The 27,957-nt window shown below is 39.0% G+C and overlaps 1 protein-coding gene across 1 annotated transcript; it reads right to left on the bottom strand.

The window, feature by feature from the left end:
* LOC133612769 (dnaJ homolog subfamily A member 2-like) lies at positions 1-27,921 on the bottom strand. Its single transcript, XM_061970460.2, has 9 exons — positions 27,674-27,921; positions 23,566-23,625; positions 13,542-13,768; positions 13,379-13,459; positions 13,175-13,308; positions 10,463-10,659; positions 6,059-6,203; positions 1,155-1,282; positions 1-1,080 (listed from the first exon to the last, which is right to left on the bottom strand). Exons 1-9 carry the CDS (start codon positions 27,749-27,751, stop codon positions 892-894), a joined length of 1,239 nt encoding a protein of 412 aa, XP_061826444.1. The 5' UTR covers positions 27,752-27,921; the 3' UTR covers positions 1-891.
* Between the last annotated feature and the right edge of the window lie 36 nt (positions 27,922-27,957).

The raw sequence follows: 27,957 nt of genomic DNA, 5'->3' as shown, positions 1-27,957 counted from the left end.
TTGCAGAGAATGTTTATTATACAGTTTAATTACCATCTGGACAAACAGAAGCAAGAACAATAATATCACTCTCCCTACACTGCGACATACACTGAAGCTCCATCAAGTCCTCATCATAAAGCAAAGTTGGCCACGGTTAGATTGGGATTATAGAGGACTCTGCTGCACACAAGTGTGTGGCAAAGGTTCATATATTGTCAACAACATAAGCTCGTCTAACAACTAGGATGATATGTCGGCTCTTTTTACGCTTGTGACGAGTGAGTGTGGTCGTGAGGGGCTGAGACTTTTTGGCAAACAGTCAATTGTTTGACAGCTTTAACACCAGGCGGCAACAGCAATCTTCCTAGTAAGCCGGAACATTCCTAAGCGGCTCCAACAGGCTGAGCCACCACATGACACACGTCAGAAAGAAGAAAGCGTTCACATAATAGTTTGAGTGGTCTGGAAAACACACTTGGAACATAAAAACTCAAGTCCAAGCAAGACCAAGACCGGGGCCGAGGAGGAACTACAACTCAGGACATCTTCTAGCAATGTGACAGCAGGTTTTGAAAACATGGTTGAAGGATGAGGCAAATGTCTGTGGAATCTTCAGGCCGACGTCTTTTAGTGTCTGGACGCCGTTGTAGGTGTGAAAGGTTGTCAGCCAGTAAGCAGCATGCGTGTGTGTGTGTGTGTGTTGGAGAGTACACACCACCTTTTTACTTACACTAACCAGGGTGGTGTTGTGGCCTGAGACGTCACTGTCCATAAAGAGAAGTCATCCAGCATGTGTAATGTGTTTATGTAAATGTGTTGTGTATCTCTTCCACATGTGCATGTTTGTGCGTCAAGTCTTTGATGGTGTTAGCAGTGGGACTCGAGGGATGTGCACGCTACAAGGTCCTCCTACTGGTGTGCACACTGCACCCCGGGGCCATGATGACCGCCCTCCTCATCAGAACTATCGTGGTAGGCCTCTCTCCTGGAGCCCCCGGCCGTCCCTTGACTCCTGTCGAAATCCGTCAAGTCGACTTCCTCCGCGTCAGCGGAGATGACGGACTCGTCCGCACGGCTTGGCAGCAGACACTCCAGCTCCTGTGACAAGACCACAGTCCGCCTTAGAACTCAGCCGGCTCATGATGGCTGCTGCTTTTAGAAACCTGACTCACGTTCAGTTTTTCAGGGCTGATCCAGTTGTTCTCAGGGAACTGCACATCAAACTTGATGTAAAGATCGCCCTTCTCAAACGGGTTTCTGTACTGTGGCATCCCCTCGCCCTTCACCACCCGAATAGCACCTGAGAGACACAAACATGGGTGAGACGTTGAAGACGACTACAGCCACACTGCATACTCAAAGTGCACTTTTGTTGTTTTACTAACTGTCATCTTCACAAATCCCTCCACAAACTTCCAGCAAGTGAGGTATTCAGTATTCAGACTAAAACAACTTGCACTGAGCCTGGTCTATAAAAATTGCTACACCTCCCTGATACCGAAGTACATGTCAAACCATGTCCTTAACCATAACCACAACGCGGTTAGTGGAGCTCCACTAACCACGTTAAACCCAGATTCCGATCCAACAAAGGTCTTAACTCATTCTCCTTCTATGCCACATCAATATGGAATGCACTCCCGACAGGTGGAAAAGAAAGTGCAGTCCTTCAAAACGGCACTAAAAGAACACTTCCAGTGACCTCCAGGCAGCTACAACCCCAGACTAACATCCTCCCCCCACCACATCCCACCTCCCCGGATTGTAAATAATCAAATGTATATACCGTATTATGTATTTTTCGGAGTATAAGTCTCTCCGGCCGAAAATGCATAATAAAAAAGGAAAAAAACATATATAAGTCGCACTGGAGTATAAGTCGCATTTTTTGGGGAAATGTATTTGATAAAAGCCAACAGCAAGAATAAACATTTGAAAGGCAATTTAAAATTAAAGCTGCAAGCAGCATTGGTCGGGCCCGCATATTTGGCAGGTGCTAGTCCTAAATGTCCCAATACTTTTGTCCAGTGATAGTCATAAGTGTCCCAATACTTTTGTCTACTTTTAGTCTGAAGTGTCCCAAGACTTTTGTCTAGTGTACCTACCTTGTCTGCATTGTGTGGGCACGTTGGTGCTTCCTGCTTTTAAGCAGCCATCTTAAAAAAACAGCAGCGCAGCAGCATCAGCGCAGCGGGTCTTTGAAGGGTCATAAAATCAAAACCGGAGCACTTAGAAAAAAAGCGCTTCTGTCATTGTAATCACAAGGGTTCAATCTCTCTCCTGTGTTAGTTTGAAGGCGAAACGACAAACGCGCTCAGAGGAGATCGTTTTTGAAGGAAGGTGGAATAGCAAACTTCCTGTTGATTTTTGCTGGGGGTTGTCAATTTATGAAATGTAGGTCTAAGTTAGACCTACATAGAGGTTTTTGTTTCATGTCTCTCCGACCTTCCCAGTGGGAGTTACAGGCAGTTTTGTCATTTTTTTCTTCCGAGGAGCAGTTTTTTTGCGTTTTATTAAAAAATTGCAGTAGAGCGCAATTTTGAGATTTGGGGTTAGGTTTTTTTTTTAGATCGCAATGTTTGCCAGTCCTGATGTGTGCGTTCAGTTTGGTGAGTTTTGAAGCATGTTAAGGGGGTCAAAATACAGCTCAAAGAGGCAAAAGTGACTGTTTTTAGTACTTTTTTGTCTTGAAGGGGGAATTGCCAACTTCCTGTTGATTTTTGCCCGAGAACATACTATTATGAAATCTAGGTCTAAGTCACACCTACATAGAGGTTTTTGTTTCATGTCTCTCCGACCTTCCTAGTGGGAGTTACAGGCAGTCTAGTTTTTTTTTTTCATAGGGGGCGCTAGAGCGCAATTTTGAGTTTTGAGGTTTGGTTTTTTGATAAAAAGTTTTGCCGTATATTACTGATGTGTGTGTAAAATTTGGTGAGTTTTGAAGTATGTTAAGGGGTCAAATTACAGCGCAAAGTTGCGGAAGAATAATAATAATAATAATAATAATAAAACCTTAGAAATTCAATAGGTCCTTATGTCCCATTGCATAAGAAAGGGAGTCCTTATGCAATGGGCCATGCGGGCCCTAATAAATCAAGAATAGTGAACAACAGGCTGAATAAGTGTACGTTATATGAGGTATAAATAACCAACTGGTATGTTAACGTAACATATTATGGTAAGAGTCATTCAAATAACTATAACATATAGAACATGCTATACAATCTGTCACTCCTAATCGCTAAATCCCATGAAATCTTATACGTCTAGTCCAGGGGTCGGCAACCCGCGGCTCTAGAGCCGCATGCGGCTCTTTAGCGCCGCCCTAGTGGCTCTCTGGAGCTTTTTCAGAAATGTATGAAACATGGAAAAAGATGAGGGGAAAACAATCTATTTTTTGTTTTAATATGGTTTCTGTAGGAGGACAAACATGACACAAACCTCCCTAATTGTTATAAAGCACACTGTTTGTATTAAACATGCTTCACTGATTCCAGTATTTGGCGAGCGCCGTTTTGTCCTACTAATTTTGGCGGTCCTTGAACTCACCGTAGTTTGTTTACATGTATAACTTTCTAGGACGTGTTTTATGCCACTTCTTTTTCTGTCTCATTTTGTCCATCAAACTTTTAAGGTTGTGCATGAATCCACAAAGGTGAGTTTTGTTGATGTTATGGGTTAGGGTTAGGGTTAGGGTTAACCCTAACCCTAACCCTAACCCTTGTGTGGTGTACTAATCAGACATATTTGGTCACTGCATGACTGCAAGCTAATCGATGCTAACATGCTATTTAGGCTAGCTATATGTACATATTGCATCATTATGCCTCATTTGTAGCTATATTTGTAGTTTCCTTTAAGTTCTCTTAATTAGGGCCCGCAATGGCCCATTGCAAAAGGACTCCCGAAGGGAGTCCTTATGCAATGGGCCATAAGGACCTATTGTATTTGTAAGGTTTTATTATTATTCTTTATTATTGTTCCGCAGCTTTGCGCTGTACTTTGACCCCCTTAACATGCTTCAAAACTCACCAAATTTGACGTACACATAAATAAACTCGAACAAAACTCTTTGGTAAAAATACCAAACCCCAAAACTCAAAATTGCGCTCTAGCGCCCCCTACAAAGTAAACTTTTTCTAACTCCCTGTACGAATGTCGTAGAGACATGAAACAAAAACCTCTATGTAGGTCTCACTTAGACTTAAATTTTATTAATTTATTTCCTCGGCCAAAAATCTACAGGAAGTTTGCTATTCCCCCTTCAACACGAATTTTTAGTAAAATCAGTCACTTTTCACTCTTTGAGCTGTAATTTGACCCCCTTAACATGCTTCAAAACTCACCGAACTTAACGCACACATCAAGACTGGCAGAAATTGCGATCTAATAAAAAAACCTAACCCAAAATCTCAAAATTGCGCTCTACAGCAATTTTTGAATAAAACGGAGAAATAACTGCTCCTCGGAAGAAAAAAATGACAAAACTGCCTGTAACTCCCACTGGGAAGGTCGGAGAGACATGAAACAAAAACCTGTGTAGGTCTCACTTAGACCGACATTTCATAAATTGACAACCCCCAGTAAAAATCAACAGGAAGTTTGCTATTCCCCCTTCTAAACTACATTTTTGTAAAAACCGGTCACCTTCCTTCAAAAACGAACTCCTCTGAGCGCGTTTGTCGTTTCGCCTTCAAACTAACACAGGAGAGAGATTGAACCCTTGTGATTACAACAACAGAAGCGCTTTTTTTATAACTGCTCCGGTTTTGATTTTATGACCCTTCAAAGACCCGCTGCACTGCTGTTTTTTTAAGATGGCTGCTTAAAAGCAGGAAGCACCAACGTGCCCACACAATGCAGACAAGGTAGGTACACTAGACAAAAGTCTTGGGACACTTCAGACTACAAGTAGACAAAAGTATTGGGACACTTAGGACTAGCACCTGCCAAATACGTGGGCCCGACCAATGCTGCTTGCAGCTTTAATTCAATTTATATCTCATGACACATTATCTGTATGTAATATGGCTTTGAATTTTTTGCGGCTCCAGACAGATTTGTTTTTGTATTTTTGGTCCAATATGGCTCTTTCAACATTTTGGGTTGCCGACCCCTGACCTAGTCTCTTACGTGAATGAGCTAAATAATATTATTTGATATTTTACGCTAATGTGTTCATCATTTCACACATAAGTCGCTCCTGAGTATAAGTCGCACCCCCGGCCAAACTATGAAAAAAAACTGCGACTTAATAGTCCGAAAAATACGGTAGTGTTGGAAAAATTAAGTGTTTTTTTTTTTTTTACGTAGCACTGTAATAAATGTTCTAAGACATATTTGTCAAGAAATTGAGGTGACCAGAGGTTGTATTGCAATGATAGATCTTGATAGTTGACACAAATACCAAATGATTTGATATGGTGTTTGTTGTAAAATTAAAATCTCTCTTATCGATCATGTCTATCATAGCATAATAAAATTAAAATCCCTCTTATCGATCATGTCAATCATAGCATAATAAAATTAAAATCCCTCTAATCGATCATGTCAATCATAACATAATAAAATTAAAATCCCTCTTATCGATCATGTCAATCATAGCATAATAAAATTAAAATCCCTCTTATCCATCATGTCAATCATGGCATAATAAAATTAAAATCCCTCTAATCGATCATGTCAATCATAGCATAATAAAATTAAAATCCCTCTAATCGATCATGTCAATCATAGCATAATAAAATTAAAATCCCTCTTATCGATCATGTCAATCATAGCATAATAAAATTAAAATCCCTCTAATCGATCATGTCAATCATAGCATAATAAAATTAAAATCCCTCTTATCGATCATGTCAATCATAGCATAATAAAATTAAAATCCCTCTTATCCATCATGTCAATCATGGCATAATAAAATTAAAATCCCTCTAATCGATCATGTCAATCAAAGCATAATAAAATTAAAATCCCTCTTATCGATCATGTCAATCATAGCATAATAAAATTAAAATCCCTCTAATCGATCATGTCAATCATGGCCTAAAGAAAGGGCCAGTTGAAGAATAATTACCAGGTTCTATGACTTTGCCAGGTGGGTATTTGACAAGCAGCTGACGCTCATCCAGATGTGTGACAGTCATCTGGAAGCCACAGAGAGCCTCAACAAGGCCGATGCGTTGCACCATGTGAAGGTCACTGCCTTCCCGGCGGAATTCCTGAAAAGAGAATAAATGATCTGTGGTTAGAGATGTCCAATAATGGCTTTTTTGCCGAAATCCGATATTCCGATATTGTCCAACTCTTAATTACCGATACCGATATATACAGTAGTGGAATTAACACATTATTATGCCTAATTTGGACAACCAGGTATGGTGAAGATAATGTCCTTTTAAAAAAAATGTATTAAATAAAATAAGATTATTTAAATAAAAACATTTTCTTGAATAAAAAAGAAAGTAAAACAATATAAAAACAGTTACCATATTTTTCGGAATATAAGTCGCACCGGCCAAAAATGCATAATAAAGAAGGAAAAAAAACATATAAGTCGCATTTTTTGGGGAAATGTATTTGATAAAAGCCAACAGCAAGAATAGACATTTGAAAGGCAATTTAAAATAAATGAAGAATAGTGAACAACAGGCTGAATAAGTGTACGTTATATGAGGCATAAATAACCAACTGGTATGTTAACGTAACATATTATGATAAGTCATTCAAATAACTATAACATATAGAACATGCTATACGTTTACCAAACAATCTGTCACTCCTAATCGCTAAATCCCATGAAATATTATATGTCTAGTCTCTTACGTGAATGAGATCAATAATATTATTTGATATTTTACGCTAATGTGTTCATCATTTCACACATAAGTCGCCCCTGAGTATAAGTCGCACCCCCGGCCAAACTATGAAAAAAACTGCCACTTATAGTCCGAAAAATACGGTACATAGAAACTAGTAATGAATGAAAATGAGTCAAATGAAGTGTTAAAGGTTAGTACTATTAGTGGAGCAGCATGTGTGCTTACGGACTGCATCCCTTGCAGACTGTATTGATATATATTGATATATAATGTAGGAACCACAATATTAATAACAGAAAGAAACAACCCTTTTGTGTGAATGAGTGTAAATGGGGGAGGGAGGTTTTTTGGGTTGGTGCACTAATTGTAAGTGTATCTTGTGTTTTTTATGTTGATTTCATAAAAAAAATAAAACGATACCGATAATAAAAAAACCTGGTACCGATAATTTCCGATATTACATTTTAAAGCATTTATCGGCCGATATTATCGGACATCTCTATTTGTGGTTCAACTTCATAAATCCCCTAATCAATCAAGATCAAGCACATTTGATTTTAGAGGGCTAGTAAGCTTATAGGTGAGCGGCAACATCATTGCCACACAGCTGCAGTGCAAGGCAAGCTTTATTATTCACCACTCTGGTCCTCTTTTGTACCTGCTACCATTACATAAATAAGGCTATGACATGGTGATTTTATTTATTTATTATGCCATAGCACTTTAATCACAATAATTGGTTTATTAGGGCCCGCATGGCCCATTGCATAAGGACTCCCTTTGGGAGTCCTTATGCAATGGGACATAAGGACCTATTGTATTTGTAAGGTTTTATTATTCTTTACTCTTCCGCCGCCACATTAAACTGTAATTTGACCCACTTAACATGCTTCAAAACTCACCATATTTGACCCACACATCAGGACCTGCGAAAATTACCTTTTTTTAAAAAAACCGAACCCCAAAACTCAAAATTGCGCTCTAGCGCCCCCTAGGAAAAAAAAAACTAGACTGCCTATATCTCCCACTAGGAAAATCGGAGAGACATGAAACAAAAACCTGTATGTAGGTCTGACTTAGACCTAGTTTTCATAATTGTATATCATCGGGCAGAAATCAACAGGAAGTTGGCAATTCCCCCTTCAAGACAAAAAAGTACTAAAAACAGTCACTTTTGCCTCTTTGAGCTGTAATTTGACACCCTTAACACGCTTCAAAACTCACCGAACTGAACACACACATCAGGACTGGCAAAAATTGCGATCTAATAAAAAAACCTAACCCCAAATTTAAAAATTGCGCTCTACAGCAATTTTTGAATAAAACGGAGAAAAAACTGCTCCTCGGAAGAAAAAAATGACAAAACTGCCTGTAACTCCCACTGGGAAGGTCGGAGACACATGAAACAAAAACCTCTCCGTAGGTCTCACTTAGACCTACATTTCATAAATTGACAACCCCCAGCAAAAATCAACAGAAAGTTTGCTATTCCCCCTTCAAAACACATTTTTTGTAAAAACCGGTCACCTTCCTTCAAAAACGATCTCCTCTGAGCGCGTTTGTCGTTTCGCCTTCAAACTAACACAGGAGAGAGATTGAACCCTTGTGATTACAATGACAGAAGCGCTTTTTTTCTAACTGCTCCGGTTTTGATTTTATGACCCTTCAAAGACCCGCTGCGCTGATGCTGCTGCGCTGCTGTTTTTTTAAGATGGCTGCTTAAAAGCAGGAAGCACCAACGTGCCCACACAATGCAGACAAGGTAGGTACACTAGACAAAAGTCTTGGGACACTTCAGACTAAAAGTAGACAAAAGTATTGGGACACTTATGACTATCACTGGACAAAAGTATTGGGACAGTTAGGACTAGCACTTGCCAAATACGCGGGCCCGACCAACGCTGCTTGCAGCTTTAATTAGGTATTGTATTTTTATTGTTCTACAGTGTGCCTGTATACTGCTGATCTTTTGTGTTTTTTAATGTTTTTTTCTTTTACAAACCCCAAAAGCAGTGAAGTTGTCACGTTGTGTAAATGGTAAATAAAAACAGAATACAGCAAATCCTTCTCAACTTATATTCAATTGAATAGACTGCAAAGACAAGATAGTTAAAGTTCCAACTGGAAAAATTTGTTATTTTTTGCAAATATTAGCTCATTTGGAATTTGATGCCTGCAACATGTTTCAAAAAAGCTGGCACAAGTGGCAAAAAAGACTGATAAAGTTGAGGAATGCTCATCAAAGACTTATTTGGAACATCCCACAGGTGAACAGGCTCATTGGGAACAGGTGGGTGCCATGATTGGGTATAAAAGCAGCTTCCAAGAAATGCTCAGTCATTCACAAACAAGGACGGGGCGAGGGTCACCACTTTGTCAACAAATGCCTGAGCAAATTGATTAAGAACAACATTTCTCAACCAGCTATTGCAAGGAATTTAGGGATTTTCACCATCTACGCTCCGTAATATCATCAAAAGGTTCAGAGAATCTGGAGAAATCACTGCACGTAAGCAGCAAGGCTGAAAACCAACTTTGAATGCCCGTGACCTTTGATCCCTCAGAGCGGTACTGCATCAAAAACTGACGTCAGTGTGTAAAGGATATCACCACATGGGCTCAGGAACACTTCAGAAAACCACTATCAGTAACTACAGTTTGTTGCTACATCTGTAAGTGCAAGTTAAAACTATACTATGCAAAGCCAAAGCCATTTATCAACAACACCCAGAAACTCCACCGGCTACGCTGGGCCTGAGCTCATCTAAGATGGACTGATACAAAGTGTAAAAGTGTTCTGTGGTCTGACGAGTCCACATTTCAAATTGTTTTTGGAAACTGTGGAAGTCATGTCCTCCGGACCAAACAGGAAAAGAATCATCCGGATTGTTCTCGGCGCAAAGTTGAAAAGGCAGCATGTGTGATGGTATGGAGGTGTATTAGTGCCCAAGACATGGGTAACTTACACATCTGTGAAGGCACCATTAATGCTGAAAGGTACATACAGGTTTTGGAGGAACATATGTTGCCATCCAAGCAACGTTATCATGGACGCCCCTGCTTATTTCAGCAAAACAATGCCAAACCATGTGTTACAACAGCGTGGCTTCATAGTAAAAGAGTGCGTGTACTAGACTGGCCTGCCTGTAGTCCAGACCTGTCTCCCATTGAAAATGTGTGGCGCATTATGAAGCCTAAAATAGCACAACACAGACCTCGGACTGTTGAACAACTTAAGCTGTACATCAAGCAAGAATGGGAAATAATTCCACTTCAAAAATGTGTCCCCTCAGTTCCCACACGTTTACTGAGTGTTGTTAAAAGGAAAAGCCATGTAACACAGTGGTAAAAATGCCCCTGTGACAACTTTTTTGCAATGTGTTGCTACCATTAAATTGTAAGTTAATTATTATTTGCAAAAAAAAAAAGAAGTTTCTCAGTGTGAACATGAAATATCTTGTCTTTGCAGTCTACTCAATTGAATATAAGTTGAAAAGGATTTGTTGTATTCTCTTTTTATTTACCATTTACACAACGTGACAACTTCACTGCTTTTGGGTTTTTGTGTTTTGCTTGTTTCATTCTGTCATGACGCCGAATTACAAATGTCTGCACAACTATTTTACCTCTGGGTATCATTAAAGAAACCTTGACCTTACCTCGTGTTCTTTTTCTTGCAAGACCAGGACGATGTCTCCTGGTTCTACGCCCGGTGCTTGGTCAGCTTCCCCAGAGAACGGGATCTTCTGTCCATGTTTCATGCCTTTGTCCACGTGCACCTCCAGCAGCTTGGTTTCCTTACAGACCTTTTGACCTTCACACTTTTTACAGCGGTCCTTCTCATTGATGACCTCACCTTCACAGACACAAACGTGATTGTTATAGTTTAGCGGACAGTTTTGGACTAACACATACAAATTCAAATTGTTATTGATTGACCTATATCCAGCATTTATTGATGAACTATACTACACATTTTTTAACAACAGTATTTATGCATTCATCCTTAATCACTTTACTTGACTTTTATTCATCGTTAATTTACTTTGGGGCTGTCTTCAAATAGTCTCATATAAGTCTTATTCCAATATCAATTTCGCAGTTACATCTCCTAATGATATTCCCTCCCCCCCTGCTGAGGCCATTGTGTACAGCAGGTGTGTTAAGAGGACAGACAGATTGCATCCATGACTTGTTTGAATATTTTTTAAAGAGTAAGAAATAAATCTTAGTTTCTCAGCTGTCACTTCAACCTTCATCAAAGTGGTCGCTGCTTCCTAATGTGACCTCACGTCTCTAAAAAAAACATCAGTCCATGTTTGAGGCTCCCGCATCTTATAAAATCACAAGAATATTTGACCATTTACTATGTTGAGGCTCGTCACAAACAGCTCGCTGTGCCCCTCCCTCGCTGGCTGATTCTTGCCGTCAGTCCCAGTTGAACTTGGCAGACATTTAACATGGCCTCTTCTTGTAGGTGCAACTCTCCTCTTAAAAAAGGTCATTATATTTCAGCTGGATCACATACAGAAACTTTATGACCTTCACTTCTTCTATTTAATCAAGTTTGATGTATTCTTGGCGCTACGCCAGAGATAAGACCTTGAGGTGTAAAAAAGTGGCAAATGAGATCGGTTTTACTCACTTCAATTGCTTTTATAAGTACCTTTAATTAACTTGGGAATAGTAGAGAACATGCATGTGACATTACTGACACCCAGTGTTCAACCAGTATACATTAGTTTATATCCACATCTGTTCATTTTTCTAAAAAAAAAAAAAAAAAAACCAAAAATGTGACTGATTGATGACGATGGGCAAAATCTAACGAATCAGATTCAACTATGAAACCCCTTAGTATAAACACAGCCCTAATTTATGTTATCATTTTTAGGGCCCGCATGGCCCATTGCAAAAGGACTCCCGAAGGGAGTCCTTATGCAATGGGCCATAAGGACCTATTGAATTTGTAAGGTTTTATTCTTTATTATTATTATTATTCTTCCGCAACTTTGCGCTGTAATTTGACCCTTAACATACTTCAAAACTCACCAAATTTTACACACACATCAGTAATATACGGCAAAACTTTTTATCAAAAAACCAAACCTCAAAACTCAAAATTGCGCTCTAGCGCCCCCTACGAAAAAAAACAACTAGACTGCCTGTAACTCCCACTAGGAAGGTCGGAGAGACATGAAACAAAAACCTTTATGTAGGTGTGACTTAGACCTAGATTTCATAATAGTATGTTCTCGGGCAAAAATCAACAGGAAGTTGACAATTCCCCCTTCAAGACAAAAAAAGTACTAAAAACAGTCACTTTTGCCTCTTTGAGCTGTCTTTTGACCCCCTTAACATGCTTCAAAACTCACCAAACTGAACGCACACATCGGGACTGGCAAACATTGCGATATAAAAAAAAAACCTAACCCCAAATTCAAAACTCACCAAACTGAACGCACACATCGGGACTGGCAAACATTGCGATCTAAAAAAAAAAACCTAACCCCAAATCTCAAAATTGCGCTCTACTGCAATTTTTTAATAAAACGCAAAGAAAACTGCTCCTCGGAAGAAAAAAATGACAAAACTGCCTGTAACTCCCACTGGGAAGGTCGGAGAGACATGAAACAAAAACCTCAATGTAGGTCTCACTTAGACCTACATTTCATAAATTGACAACCCCCAGCAAAAATCAACAGGAAGTTTGCTATTCCCCCTTCAAAACAAATTTTCTGTAAAAACCGGTCACCTTCCTTCAAAAACGATCTCCTCTGAGCGCGTTTGTCGTTTCGCCTTCAAACTAACACAGGAGAGAGATTGATTACAATGACAGAAGCGCTTTTTTTCTAACTGCTCCGGTTTTGATTTTATGAGCCTTCAAAGACCCGCTGCGCTGCTGTTTTTTTAAGATGGATGCTTAAAAGCAGGAAGCACCAACGTGCCCACACAATGCAGACAAGGTAGGTACACTAGACAAAAGTCTTGGGACACTTCAGACTAAAAGTAGACAAAAGTATTGGGACACTTATGACTATCACTGGACAAAAGTATTGGGACATTTAGGACTAGCACCTGCCAAATATGCGGGCCCGACCAATGCTGCTTGCAGCTTTAATTACATTTATTCTTTAACAGCCTTTAATTTCCTTTGCACTGTCATTTTTTTGTTTACTCCAGTTCGCTTTTAAACACAGGCAGAGAATGGTAAACAACATGTAAATAAAGTATTGTGAGAGTCAACATTATAATGATAATGAGCATGTGGGATATATTAGTAATCAGAATCAGTAATGTTGAATTGTGCAATTGTAATCCTGTTAATAAGTATACCCATGACCATTAAATACAAAGATTATTTGTATTACCCTCTCCTTTGCAGTCTGCACAGACTGACTGCATCTGTTGGACCATACCAGGGGCCAGCTGTCTGATCACGACCCTCATACCGATGCCTCTGCATGCCACACACTTTTGCACTGCACCTGCCTTCCCCCCCTGACTGGATAACAAACAGTAGAAAGTCAGCAGTGTTCACGTACATCAGTGATGTACATTTAAAGTGGACTTACCCGTTGCAGGCACTACACAGCACATTCTTGCTTAACTGCAGTTTAGTAGTTTTACCATTATAGAGGTCTTCAAGAGAAACTCTGTATGGAGATAAAATAACATGTATGTATTACGACATATTTTTGTTTTTAAAACAAACTGCTTTTAAGGTAAAGTACTTACTTTAGAGGGTGCACCATGTCTTCACCTTTCCTTCGTCCTCCATTACGACCTCTGCCCTGGCCCCCCATGAACCCAAAAAGCCCTCCACCGAAGATGTGAGAGAAGATGTCGTCCATGCCGGGGCCGCCTCCTCCACCCTCACGCAGCCCCTGTTCTCCATAGCGATCGTACAACTCCTTCTTCTCTGGGTTTGTCAGTACTTCGTATGCAAAACTGATCTCTTTAAACTGGATGAATAAATAAAATGCACACAAATAACTGTTTAGATATGTGTAGACAAATGATCAGCTGTGGCTATTTCATAGCAAAATCTTTACTTAACACATCACCGGACGCATTAAATATAAAAGGTGAATTCACTGTCCAGGCGTCCGAGGTATATGGTGAACAACTCTCGTGTTTTAAAATCACAGAATCTAGCAAAAATAACTTTGGTGTCAGCAGACCAGACAAGTGCTGCTTCAACCTTCTGTGCCTCTGCTTAGCATCAACACCACACCTTGTCCACAGAGTCGCCACATGCTAGCTTGGCTGCTACCAGACAACCAGCGAGTCACTGCGGATTTAATTTGAACAATTTAAAGACAAACTTCATATGAATAAACCCACATTTACACTGCTCGATGTCGGGCTTATAATTATGTCGATTTTGTCTTAGCATTTATTAGGGGTGTAACGGTTCGTGTATTTGTATTGAACTGTTTCGGTACGGGGGTTCCGGTTCGGTTCGGAGGTGTACCGAACGAGTTTCCACACGGACATATTAAGTAGCGTAACGCACGTTGTGTAAACAATGCACACCGAGGCACAACACACAGCATGCTAGCAGCTAACGGGCTAGGATAGACTGACCATACGTCCTCTTTTCACCGGACATGTCCTCTTTTGCAGAGCTGTCAGGGCGGAGTTTCTTAAATGCCTCAAATGTCTGGCATTTTGAGTTAGGGTTGCGTGTATTTTCAATGTACGTTCAGGATTAAGAAGGGGTTAAAAACAAAACAAATTGTGCACGCAGCAGCATTGGTGATGGAGGGGCAGAGACAGAGAGAGAGAGAGAGAGAGAGAGAGAGAGAGAGTTATGATAAACGCGCATGCGTCGCCAGGCTCTGCTTTTTATCCATAGATTTATCACATTTAATTTTTTATTATCTATAGCAGGGGTGTCAAAAGTGTGCCCCGGAGGCCATTTGCGGCCCACAGCTAATGTTTTAAAGGCCCACGGTACATTCTAAAAATACTATTAAAATAAACAAAAACATTACAAAAGTGAAATAAAAAAGCTTAAAGGTTAAATGTCATTTAGAAAAAGTTGAAATGTTGACTAATAAAACAAAGCTGTTTTTTTCTCTTTCAAACAAGTCATTGCTCAAAACATAATATTGAATCAAAATCAATATTATGAATTATTGACCTATCAAAGGTTCCCATTACTTCACATCAAATATTCCACTAAGAAAAATATTTTTGGTGGAAGATTTTGCAAATTTGGTAAATAACCCAAAAATGTATATTTTGTTGTTTTCTTACTGTACCGAAAATGAACCGAACCGCAACTTCTAAACCGAGGTACGTACCGAACCGAAATGTTTGTGTACCGTTACACCCCTAACATTTAGGGGACATGCTGTAAGGAAATAAAATTTTAAAAAAAAATACTCCATTGGCCATGATGAAAAATACTAAGCATGGCAGACGCCATTTTGTTATGATCAGACAATTTTTTTAGAAACCCACTCAAATCACCACCTGTGGGCCCCGGGACTCACTACACTGAAAACCTATCGACATAACTGAAACACAAAAAAACCCTACAAAACATCAAGTGAAGACAGCTAAAAGAAAGGGAATTTAAGACATTGTAAGCAACAATAACATCCAAAGTCATGAATGAAATGTACAAATCCTTTCTGAGACAAAAAAATGTGCTTTCAATGTCAGGACTGCAGGTGCAAATTGTTGGGCACCTCACAATTCGGTTTTGTTTATTCAGTATTATTCATCATTATTATTTTATTCAGCTTAACACAAAATGCAGATCAACGCGCCAGAGTTTGTATTTTTGTGGGAAAACAGAACTGGTATTCCTGCTGTAAGAGCAGATTCAATCAGAGGAGGAGCTACACCATGTTTAGACACCAGTTTCACACTTTAATAACAAAATGTGGATTGTTACAATCATGGTTTGATTGTCAAAGGTGTAATTTGTGATATTTCTACCTGAATAAATGCTTCTGATATTCTGTACATTTGTACAAGTTAACCACATTTGTATTTCTGCATGACAATCAATATCTTAACCTTCTTCTCTAATTATTAATAAAGTAAATGATATTTAACCTGCTAAACATTTTGTAATTGAGGACCATACCTGCCAACTTTTGAAATCAGAAAAACCTAGTAGCCAGGGTCCAGGGTCCTGGTGGGGGGTTCCGCCCCCCGACGCAAAATGATTATTAGCATTCAGACAGGTGAAAATGTTGCTAAAACCATCACTTTTCTATCAGTCACAGTGACTTTTCAAAACAAAAATATGACAGCAAAAATCATATGGGTTGATTGACATGTTTATTCTGTAAGCTAACTTCAATAGTTTGAAATTATTTTGACAGTTAATGCCAGTTATCCTGTCAACCTTTCACAAGACTTCAATTTGTTAATTGAAAGTATAAACAGTATAAACACTTTTTACAGTAAACAAATGGTAAAACAGTACTAAACAATTCCATTAAAAAAAAAATTGGTGTCATTATTAACTTTCTGTCCAAGCTTGTATAATCTACTGCCTTGTTCAATTGTAAAAAATATTCTGTGCCTAAAATTCACATTTCTATCACAATTATCATACTGTAAACATGGTACGCTAACTTCATTAAAATTAATAGTCCTGTCAATAGCATGGAATTACAATTCAAATGTAGTTTTTTGTAAGCCTTTCAAAAGAATTCAAAATATGAAAAAATAATGACAATTAATTTAAGCCATCAGACACTTGAAAAGTGGCACATCACATCTCTAATGTAATCATTTGAACTTTTCAACAGAAATAGCACTGCAAAAATATTAAGGACATACTTCTGTATTTTGGTAGTTATGCTGTCAATATTTAACAAGATTTCTTCAACTTGGACTTGAAAGCATAAATAGTATAAACACTTTTAACAGTATAACAGTACTAAACAATTCCAATAGATAACATTGGTGTCATTACCTTTTTGTGGCTAAAATCCAAATTTATTCTAGTCCATGCTCAATTATTGCCTCCGTAAATAAAACTTCGGCATTTATCACATCCAAAGAATCTGTTTGGGCGACGAAAAACTTTGAAAGTTTTCCACTTGTATCGCTAGCAACGGCATTAGACTTGTGTTTTTTTGTCCCAACGTGGTCTTTTACATCGCTAATTCCTCCGTGTCCGATCGAAAAATCTTGTCTGCACAAGGTGCAATTCGCGTAGTTTTCACCCTTTTTGGAACGGATAATTATTCCCGGATAGGCTTTTGAATATCCTTCATGGAATGACTGCAGTTTTCTTTTCGGTTTAAGACTCGTTTGCGATTTTTCTCCGGCTGATTCCATGATCGTTCGCTCGTTTGGAAACAATGGCCTCGTGCTTGGCAGCGGTGCTATAAATAGCCTCGCGCATGGCATTCGGAATGGCTCGATAGAAAGTTACGGGAAGCAGTGTCGATTGTCATTGTTGTTACGCGATTTCGTGAATAAAACTTTTTTTTAAATATTTTTTTTTAATTAATGAAAAACCGTATTTTTTATCACTGCAACCGTAACCCGGAATAGGTTGATGAAAACCGTACTAATTACGGGAAAACCGGAGTAGTTGGCAGGTATGGAGGACTATCAACCAGAACATGTTATAAACTAATAAACACTTTATTTTAATCTGACAGAAAATGTCTTCCTCTATATTCCTCAACGGATGTATTAGCATTTATTTAGGTATAAATATCGCAGATTACATTACGAAATGTATTTGACAAAGCCTAATCATAATGCTGTATTTTTTGGTACTGGTTTTTAATTGAGCAGGTCCAGGAAGACTTTTAGGATTCTGGACTAATGAAATTGCTACGTGTGTTTTATTTATCCAGCTGACTGTCGTTATCATGACACGCAGTCACATTCAATTCAAGTACCGCTACTACGCACGCAGCTTGGAATGATCACAAATAAGGAAGCAACACCACTCAAAAGTTTGTAAAAAAAAACAATATTCCCTCCTAGTCCCCAAAGTTACACACGCTAATAAGAGTTACTAATGTCAGTTTGACGTGAACACTACTTAACTCAACACCGCCGCATTTTATCAATATTTTCTTTTTATCTATATAATACACATACGACAGAGAGACATATCACGTCAGTAGCGGTTAACAATGGCTTCTGCTTACTTGAATAGGGCCGAGTGCAACATAATCACGAAAAACCATTCATATTTTTACAAAATGCACATCCACCTAACATGCTAATTGATTGTATTGATTTATAATACATATTTGATATGAGATATTGCATTAAAAGTCTGTGAATGAACATGAATACCATACATCAATATTATTTTTTCATTATTATTTTATTACCATTATTTAAATTATATTATAGGGAGGGACAAGCGGTAGAAAATGGATGGACGGATATACTAAGTTTAATTGTAATAAATAAAAACACAGTGTGGTCTTTACTAGATGATGACATGACAATCGCACATGCACACATTGACTTGTTTAAGACCTACTAAAACTAGGCCTGGGCCGATCAATTTTGCTCGACAATACAAATTATTGCCGATAAACAATATTATTGCCATTATTTTTTGAGACCAAATTAACCACTGCCGTAATGATACATAATAATGCATATATATCCTTTCAAATGCAATAAACTTCTATTTCTCGTATATTTTAATATTGTACCGTATTTTTCGGACTCCAAGAAAGTTTTTTTCATAGTTTGGCCGAATAGGAAATGTTATTATAAATGTGCCCGTTACTACATTACATATGTACTTACATGTATATAAAACCTCAATGGAGGTGTTTGGTATTTAATATTTAGAATGGAAAAAAATAAATACAATAACATCCATCGTTTCATAATGATTGTGAACGATCGGCAAAATTTCTAAAAAGTGCAGTTCCCCTTTAAAGCTTAAGTATTGCCTGTACTGTATTGTGTAAAAACGTAGTGTCATAACACTTACAGTTCTGTTTTTTAGTAGATTTCCTTAGCGTTTGTCTGTATGACTTCCTGTTCCTGTCCGAGGGCACGGTGCCCTAAGTTGGTCATTAAAGCAGCCTGGTTAGCCTGACTGTCAAAATGGAGAAGAAATGGACTTTGGGGCTCATGCTGAAGAACTTGGTTGTCACAATCTGTTGATCTTGTTACTCCATCTACTAGACTACTCTCCTCTACTAAATGCATTTTCAGTTGGGAAGTTGTTTAATGAATAAAGAATAAAATGAACCACACAAATTCAGAGAATTTGATTTATAACTCTAGGTCCCAGAAAGACACTTAACAGTACTAGGGCTGCATGATTATGGACAAATTTAGAGATTGTCAGAAAGCGGCAATATTGAAATCACAATTATTCACCATGTTATGTGAAACATTTTTATTGTACTTGCTATATTAAAGGCCTACTGAAACCCACTACTAGTCTGATAGTTTATATATCAACGATGAAATCTTAACATTGCAACACATGCCAATACGGCCGGGTTAGTTTACTAAAGTGCAATTTTAAATTTCGCGCAACATATCCTGCTGAAAACGTCTCGGTATGATGACGTCAGCGCGTGACGTCGCGGATTGTAGAGGACATTTTGAGACAGCATGTGGGCCAGCTATTAAGTCGTCTGTTTTCATCATAAAATTCCACAGTATTCTGGACATCTGTGTTGGTGAATCTTTTGCAATTTGTTCAATGAACAATGGAGACAGCAAAGAAGAAAGCTGTAGGAGGGAAGCGGTGTATTGCGGCTGACTTCAGCAACACAAACACTGTCGGTGTTTCATTGTTTACATTCCCAAAAGATGACAGTCAATCTTTACCATTGGCCTGTGGAGAACTGGGACAACAGAGACTCTTACCAGGAGGACTTTGAGTTGGATACGCAGACACGGTACCGTGAGTACGCTTCCAAACATTTGATCGCTTGCCCGTACGTGCATGCCGCTATGTGCATGTCACGTACGCAACTTTGGGGACTTTGGGGAAATATATGTGCTGTATGAACTTTGGGGAGGTGAACGGTACTTTGGGCTGTGGGATTGAGTGTGTTGTGCAGGTGTTTGAGTTGTATTGGCGGGTTATATGGACGGGAGGGGGGGAGGTGTTTGTTATGCGGGATTAATTTGTGGCATATTAAATATAAGTCTGGTTGTGTTGTGGCCAATAGAGTATATATATGTCTTGTGTTTATTTACTGTTTTAGTCATTCCCAGCTGAATATCAGGTCCCACCCGCCTCTCAGCATATTCCCTATCTGAATCGCTCCCACTGTCCTCTAGTCCTTCACTCTCACTTTCCTCATCCATGAATCTTTCATCCTCGCTCAAAATAATGAGGAAATCGTCGCTTTCTCGGTCCGAATCGCTCTCGCTGCTGGTGGCCATGATTGTAAACAATGTGCAGATGTGAGGAGCTCCACAACCTGTGACGTCACGCTACTCGTCTGCTACTTCCGGTGCAGGCAAGGCTTTTTTTTATCAGCGACCAAAAGTTGCGAACTTTATCGTCGATGTTCTCTACTAAATCCTTTCAGCAAAAATATGGCAATATCGCGAAATGATCAAGTATGACATAGAATGGACCTGCTATCCCCGTTTAAATAAGAAAATCGCATTTCAGTAGGCCTTTAAACAAACAGTAACGCAAACTTGGCTTTCACTTTAAAATGTAATTTGAAAATAATTAATCAGTAATAAAATAAAATTTACCAAAGAAAAAGGAATAACTAAAAATAAATATGCCATTCCTCAGTGCGGTCATCGAGTGCAAACAAGTAAAAAAATAAGATTATGCACAACGATTAGTCGACTAATCAGATAATAAAGCGTACATATATTTAATGGCTCTAATTTTTCCATCGACTTCTAAACGCAGCTTAACCTATTTTAGGCATGTGCTTACAAACAAATATGACTATTACATTCATAAATATTTATTTACACTGTAACTGTGCTGCTCACTCAGCTGTTACAAAAATGTTAACGACTAATAAAATATTGGTCACGTTTCCTCAAACATTTATTAACGTTGTTGCCCTAGGGTAAACTGGGTAACACATGGCACACTGACAATGCCTAACCTATTGTTACTATAACAATATACAAGGTTAATATAGGTTGCTTCTCTTTCTTCCCCTCCATTTTTCTGCATTATTTTGTATCTCTAGTTATCATTACGTATATGTACTGTTGCATTTGAACAACTGCATTGTTGATAATAAAGGTAAATTATTGGTATTGTTCATTATCAATAGCGCTATTTCTATTGATATTTGTATTGCTCCATATGTAGTGTAATAATGCTCATTGTCATTTCTGTATTATTTATTTCACTAACTGCTTCTTTGCTATCACTCTTACCATCATATTTGTACATATCGTATTTGCTGATGTTGCTCTATTGTTGTTGTTGTTGTGTTTGCTGCTGTTGTTTTTGTCTCTCTGTCTAATTCCCCTCTTGTCCCCACAATTTCCCCCTCTGTCTTCCTTTTTTTCCTTTTTCTATCCCCTCCTGCACCAAATGATAATATAAATACATTGAATAAAGTCTAATACAAATAAGGCAACAAGAGAAGTATCCTACACTTCTCTTTTGTAAAGTAAATCTAAACAGTCGACATGGGCATCTACATCAACTATATGATTTGCCTGAGAAGCTGCACAGGACAAAAAAACAACAGTTAAAATAGCAGCAATGAAAACAAAAAACAAAACAAAATCAAACTTCCTCAAAAAGAAAATAACTTTGTGATGTTTAAAAAGCTGCACACTGATATATTGACTACTGATTAACTCTTGGCAGTTTTAGCACTCTAATAGACTTAATGTGTAGAATTATCTTTGATTAATTCTTTAAATGTTGGCTATTTAATAGATGATATGTTTAATCTTATGAACCTCCACATTGGTGACTGTCAGTCTCTCTCTCTGTCTGTGTATGTGTGTGTGTGTGTGTGTGTGTGTGTGTGTGTGTGTGTGTGTGTGGGCGCACGTGCGCGGTTTGCGTTTGTTAAAAGTGCCTTATTTTCGGCATTGCACCTCAACGATGCTTTAAAAAGTACGTGTGTGTGTGTGTGTGTGTGTATATATATATATATATATATATATATATATATAGAGATTACTGTGAGCAGTAGAATGAATATGTTCCTTTTAGTGCATGATCTTATTTTTTCACCTGTTTGCACTTTATGATCGCACTCTGCGATGGCATATATATTTTAGCACTTTGTCTTTTGTACAATTTATTTTATTATTACTTATTTTTATAGTTTCACTTTGAAATGAAAGCCAAGTGTACATACTGTTTGTTTAAAATAGAAAGTACAATGAAATATGTTTTGAATGATCATGGTTGATAATCGTGATTTCAATATTGATGAAAATAAACGCGATTTATATTTTGGCCATAATCATGCAGCCCGAATTTACTTCGTAGTTTACATGTATTTATATATTTAGCATTTATTTATCCAGGGTATGACAATTATGAACAAAAGACGGGGATGTTGAAGTGTGATGATAATCTCTCATCGTCTCTCATTTACCAACAACAATTAGAGCTATACATCGCTCTCACCAGTTCACAAATGCTCTTAACAAGCAAGGTAAATGTGTGGAACCCTAAATGAATATTCAAGATAGACAAACACTTATTAAATATATAAGACACACGGAGAATGTCTGCAACTTGTAGACAGCATAGCAGACAATAATAGAGTAATCGGACAAAACACACTTTATAGTCTCAATGTGTGTTTTAAGGAAAACAGTTGAAATAAACAACAATGTTTCTATTTGCCATAACCTTAATTCTTTTATGTAATAACTGCACATCATCAGAATGGAAATGATGATTTTACCATGTGTGCATTATTAATGTATACGCTAATCTTTGAGACCATTAGGAATGCTGCTGATAAAGGGGTCATATTATGATTTTTTTCTTGACTTACCCTTCCTTGTGGCCTAAATAACATGTACCGGTAATGGTGGTTCTTTAGTCTAAATTTTGCATAGCTTATGTTTTACAGACCATTTTCAAGCCGCTTTCTGACAATCTCTTCAAGATGCAAAGTTTTGTGGGCGGTCTTATTTATGTGCTTCTTCTTTGACTGGGTGTTGTAGATTTTAGCACTTCCTTTTGAATCTACTGACAGATATAAGTTCGAACTATATGCTACTTTGTATTAGAAATGGCAACAGCACAGCAGAAGACGCATGTGCATGTACGAGCCAGTCTGCTTCACAGCAAGAGGCTATATAGAAAGAAGCTTATTGACTACAGCGTGGTACTAAAATGGCGGACTTGCGCAAAGCTCTTCGGGTAAATTTCTACCATATATGGAGATATCCGCTGATGTCAAACTTGAGAAAAAACGTCCCAAATGGGAATTCCAAACAGCTTGTTTGGAGAAAGTACAAAGGAAGGTAAGTGTGATTTATAAATATCTCCGCCATGCCTCAATGGTCTAATTTCAAATTTTAAGGACTCACCCAAATACACAAAAACTAGTACCAATAGTTTTTTAAAAAAAGTTGGTTTTGCATAATCATTCCCCTTTAAAATGACCTGTATGGTTAACAATGGTTTTATGCAGCCCTTTAAACTGATTACTTCTATTTTCGTTATCTTCTATGGTAAAATGTTTTCTACAATCTGGTGGTTGACCAGAATTTAAGAACGACTTGATCACAGTAGTTTCACTGTGTAGTGTGGTATGTGCCAAGTACCCTAGGGATTGGTGTTCATATAAGAAAAATGAATGTTTCATACCTTGTCTCCAGCATCGGGGTTCTTGTCAGGATGGTACTCTTTGGCCAACTTGCGATAAGCCTGAATTAAAACAAGAGTGATAGTTAATTTACTACATCAAAGATGAAGCCAGGGCCGATATCCTACGTATGAATTACAGTATGTTTCTTCTGCCTGCAGATCTAAAGCTAAGTGCTTCACTCCTGCTGTCAAAAACATCAGACACCAGCAGAAGCCTTGACTCTGACATCTAACACAATCATTTCATCCTATGAGCTTCACCTACAGACAACACCAATCATTATATTGACATTAGTCTACTAAAGGTCATATGGAAAATTTGAAGTAAATTATAGCATGTTTAGTCTTAATTAATGTTTAATACAGTCGTGGTCAAAGGTTTATAAACACTTGTAAAGAACATCATGTCATGGCTGTCTTGAGTTTCCAATAATTTCTACAACTCTTATTTGTTTGTGATGTAGTGATTGGAGCACATACTTGTTGGTCACAAAAAACATTCATGAAGTTTGCTTCTTTTATGAATTTATTATGGCTCTACTGAAAATGTGAGGGTCAAAAGTACCGTATTTTCCGCACTATAAGCCGCACCTAAAAACCACAAATTTTCACAAAAGCTGACAGTGCGGCTTATAACCCGGTGCGCCTTATATATGGATTAATATAAATATTTATTTTCATAAAGTTTCGGTCTCGCAACTACGGTAAACAGCCGCCATCTTTTTTCCCCGTAGAAGAGGAAGCGCTTCTTCTTCTATGGTAAGCAACTGCCAAGGTAAGCACCCGCCCCCGTAGAAGAGGAAGCGCTTCTTCTTCTACGGTAAGCAACCACCCGCCCCCGTAGAAGAAGAAGCGCGCGGGTATTACGTTTCATTTCCTTTGTGTGTTTACATCTGTAAAGACCACAAAATGGCTCCTACTAAGCGACACGCGTATAACGCAGAATTTAAACTTAAGGCAATAAGTCATGCCGAAGAACACGGAAATAGAGCAGCAGCAAGAGAATATAACAAATGAATCAATGGTGCGTAGGTGGAGGAAGCAACGAGATGACCTGCGCCAGGTAAAGAAGACAAAACAGAGTTTCCGAGGGAACAAAGCAAGATGGCAACTGTTGGAGGACAAACTGGAACAGTGGGTTGTTGAGCAGAGAGCAGCAAGCAGAAGTGTCAGCACCATCACTATTCGAATGAAGGCAACAGCGACACTGACTCCGATGACTTCGACGAGACGGAGCCGGCCATTTTGGATCCCGTATTCGCCCAACTTTTTAATTCAGACACCGAAGGAGAAGAATTCGAGGGATTTATGAATGAAGAATAACTTCAGAAAGTGAGCGTTATGTTTATTTTGTGTGTTGTGACATTAACGTTCGAGCAACATTAAGTTATTGATGTTGCTATTGCTAAGCACTATTTTGAATTTTACTATGTTTGTGATTGCACATTTGCACATTACCGTACATTTTGGGAGTCAACAGAGTTGTTAGAATGCTGGTTTTTAATATATTATTAAAGTTTGACTGACCTATCTGACTGTTTTTTTGACATTCCCTTTAGCGCAGTTAGATGCGGCTTATAACACGGGGCGGCTTATAGGTGGACAAAGTTTTGAAATATGCCGTTCATTGAAGGCGCGGCTTATAACCCAGGGCGCCTTATGGTGCGGAAAATACGGTATACATAAAGCAATGTTAATATTTGCTTACATGTCCCTTGGCAAGTTTACCTGCAATAAGGCGCTTTTGGTAGCCATCCACAAGCTTCTGCTTGAATTGTTGACCACTCCTCTTGACTAAATTGGTGCAGTTCAGCAAAATTTGTTGGGTTTTCTGACATGGACTTGTTTCTTCAGCATTGTCCACACATTTAAGTCAGGACTTTGGGAAGGTCATTCTAAAACCTTTATTGTAGCCTGATTTAGCCATTCCTTTACCATTTTTGATGTGTGTTTGGGGTCATTGTCCTGTTGGAACACCCAACTGCGCCCAAGACCCAATGATTGATTTTAGCTTGTCCTGAAGAATTTGGAAGTAATCCTTTTTCATTGTCCCATTTAAAGCACCAGTTCCATTGGCAGCAAAACAGGCCCACAGAGTAATACTACCACCACCATGATTAAAAGTAGGAATGGTGTTCCTGGGATTAAAGGCCTCACCTTTTCTCCTCCAAATATATTGCTGGGCATTGTGGCCAAACAGCTACATTTTTGTTTCATCTGACCACAGAACTTTTCTCCAGAATGTCTTATCTTTGTCCATGTGATGTCAGATGAAAACAAAAATGTAGCTGTTAGGCAACAATAATCAGCAATATGTTTGGAGGAGAAAAGGTGAGGCCTTTAATCCCAGGAACACCATCCCTACCATCAAGCATGGTGGTGGTGGTGGTATTATGTTTTGGGCCTGTTTTGCTGCCAATGGAACTGGTGCTTTACAGAGAGTAAATGGGACAATGAAAAAGGAGGATTACCTCCAAATTCTTCAGGACAAGCTAAAATCATCAGCCCGGAGGTTGGGTCTTGGGCGCAATTGGGTATTCCAACAGGACAATGGCCCCAAACACATGTCAAGTGGTAAAGGAATGGCTATCAGGCTAGAATGAAGGTTTTAGAATGGCTTTCCCAAAGTCCTGACTTAAATGTGTGGGAATTAATTAATCAGGCCTGGCTAAAATTGCGATCTAATGAAACAACCTAACCCCAAATTTAAAAATTGCGCTCTACAGCAATTTTTAAATAAAACGGAGAAAAAACTGCTCCTCGGAAGACAAAAATGACTAAACTGCCTGTAACTCCCACTGGGAAGGTCGGAGAGACATGAAACAAAAACCTTTATGTAGGTCTCACTTAGACCTACATTTCATAAATTGACAACCCCCAGCAAAAATCAACAGGAAGTTTGCTATTCCCCCTTCAAAACAATTTTTTTTTAAAAAACCGGTCACCTTCCTTCAAAAACGAACTCCTCTGAGCGCGTTTGTCGTTTCGCCTTCAAACTAACACAGGAGAGAGATTGAACCCTTGTGATTACAACAACAGAAGCGCTTTTTTTTATAACTGCTCCGGTTTGGATTTTATGAGCCTTCAAAGAAACGCTGCGCTGATGCTGCTGCGCTCCTGTTTTTGTAAGATGGCTGCTTAAAAGCAGGAAGCACCAATGTGCCCACACAATGCAGACAAGGTAGGTACACTAGACAAAAGTCTTGGGACACTTCAGACTAAATGTAGACAAAAGTATTGGGACACTTAGGACTAGCACCTGACAAATACTCAGTGGCCTAGTGGTTAGAGTGTCCGCCCTGAGATCAGTAGGTTGTGAGTTCAAACCCCGGCCGAGTCATACCAAAGACTATAAAAATGGGACCCATTACCTCCCTGCTTGGCACTCAGCATCAATGGTTGGAATTGGGGGTTAAATCACCAAAATGATTCCCGGGCGCGGCCACCGCTGCTGCCCACTGCTCCCCTCACCTCCCAGGGGGTGATCAAGGGTGATGGGTCAAATGCAGAGAATAATCTCGCCACACCTAGTGTGTGTGTGACAATCATTGGTACTTTAACTTTTTAACTTTTAATACGCGGGCCCGACCAATGCTGCTTGCAGCTTTAATTTGTATTTGCTTTTTCAATGCGTATTTTACTTCTGTTTTAAATGTTATTATTTTAGTCTGTCCTTTGCCACTATTTCTTTGTGGTGTACAGCCCTTTGTTCTTCAACTGTGGTTGTTTTTAAAGGGCTTTATAAGTCAAGTTGGTCTGGTCTATATCCAGCTGTACATTGACTTTAATGCTTCGTTCCAGGGCGACATGGCGACGACTACTTCCTGAAATGTGCCGTCTATATCCGCCAAACTAGGACACTCGTGGTCACTTTGGTCTACCGATAACGTCTTGCCAAAGTACATTTGGACCGTATAAGATGTGATACATTCTGATTAAAACACAACTTGAAATGTGTCATATTTCCACCGACAGAAACGCCGTCCAGTTTGGTACAATCTTGTTTAGTTGACGAGCTAGCATGTTAGCTACCGTTGGATAAGTGGTTTTGTAGGCCATAATTCACCAGCGACCTATATTCGCCTTTTTTCTCCTTTCAAATCCTCACCTTCTTAAGCTCATTTTCACTGGCCGACGGTGAGACTCCGAGGATGTCGTACAGCTTAGTATCCGCGACTTTGGACATGATGCTAGCCGGCTACCTGCTGCGGACGTTCAGCTGAGTGAGAAGGAAACGAGCGTCCACCGGCTGGCTCGTCCAGGGTTGCCAGACGCCGACGCAATTCCCCCTTACTGACGTATTGCATGAGAGGGAAACGAGCGTCCACCAGCGGGCTCGTCCAGGGTTGCCAGACTCCGACACGAAACCCCCCCACTCCTCCTCGCTGACGT

The sequence above is a fragment of the Nerophis lumbriciformis genome, linkage group LG10, assembly GCF_033978685.3.
Source record: "Nerophis lumbriciformis linkage group LG10, RoL_Nlum_v2.1, whole genome shotgun sequence".
NCBI classification, from domain to species: domain Eukaryota; kingdom Metazoa; phylum Chordata; class Actinopteri; order Syngnathiformes; family Syngnathidae; genus Nerophis; species Nerophis lumbriciformis.
The sequence above is the reverse complement of the archived record's forward strand: the minus strand, read 5'-3'. Positions and strand labels throughout refer to the sequence as shown.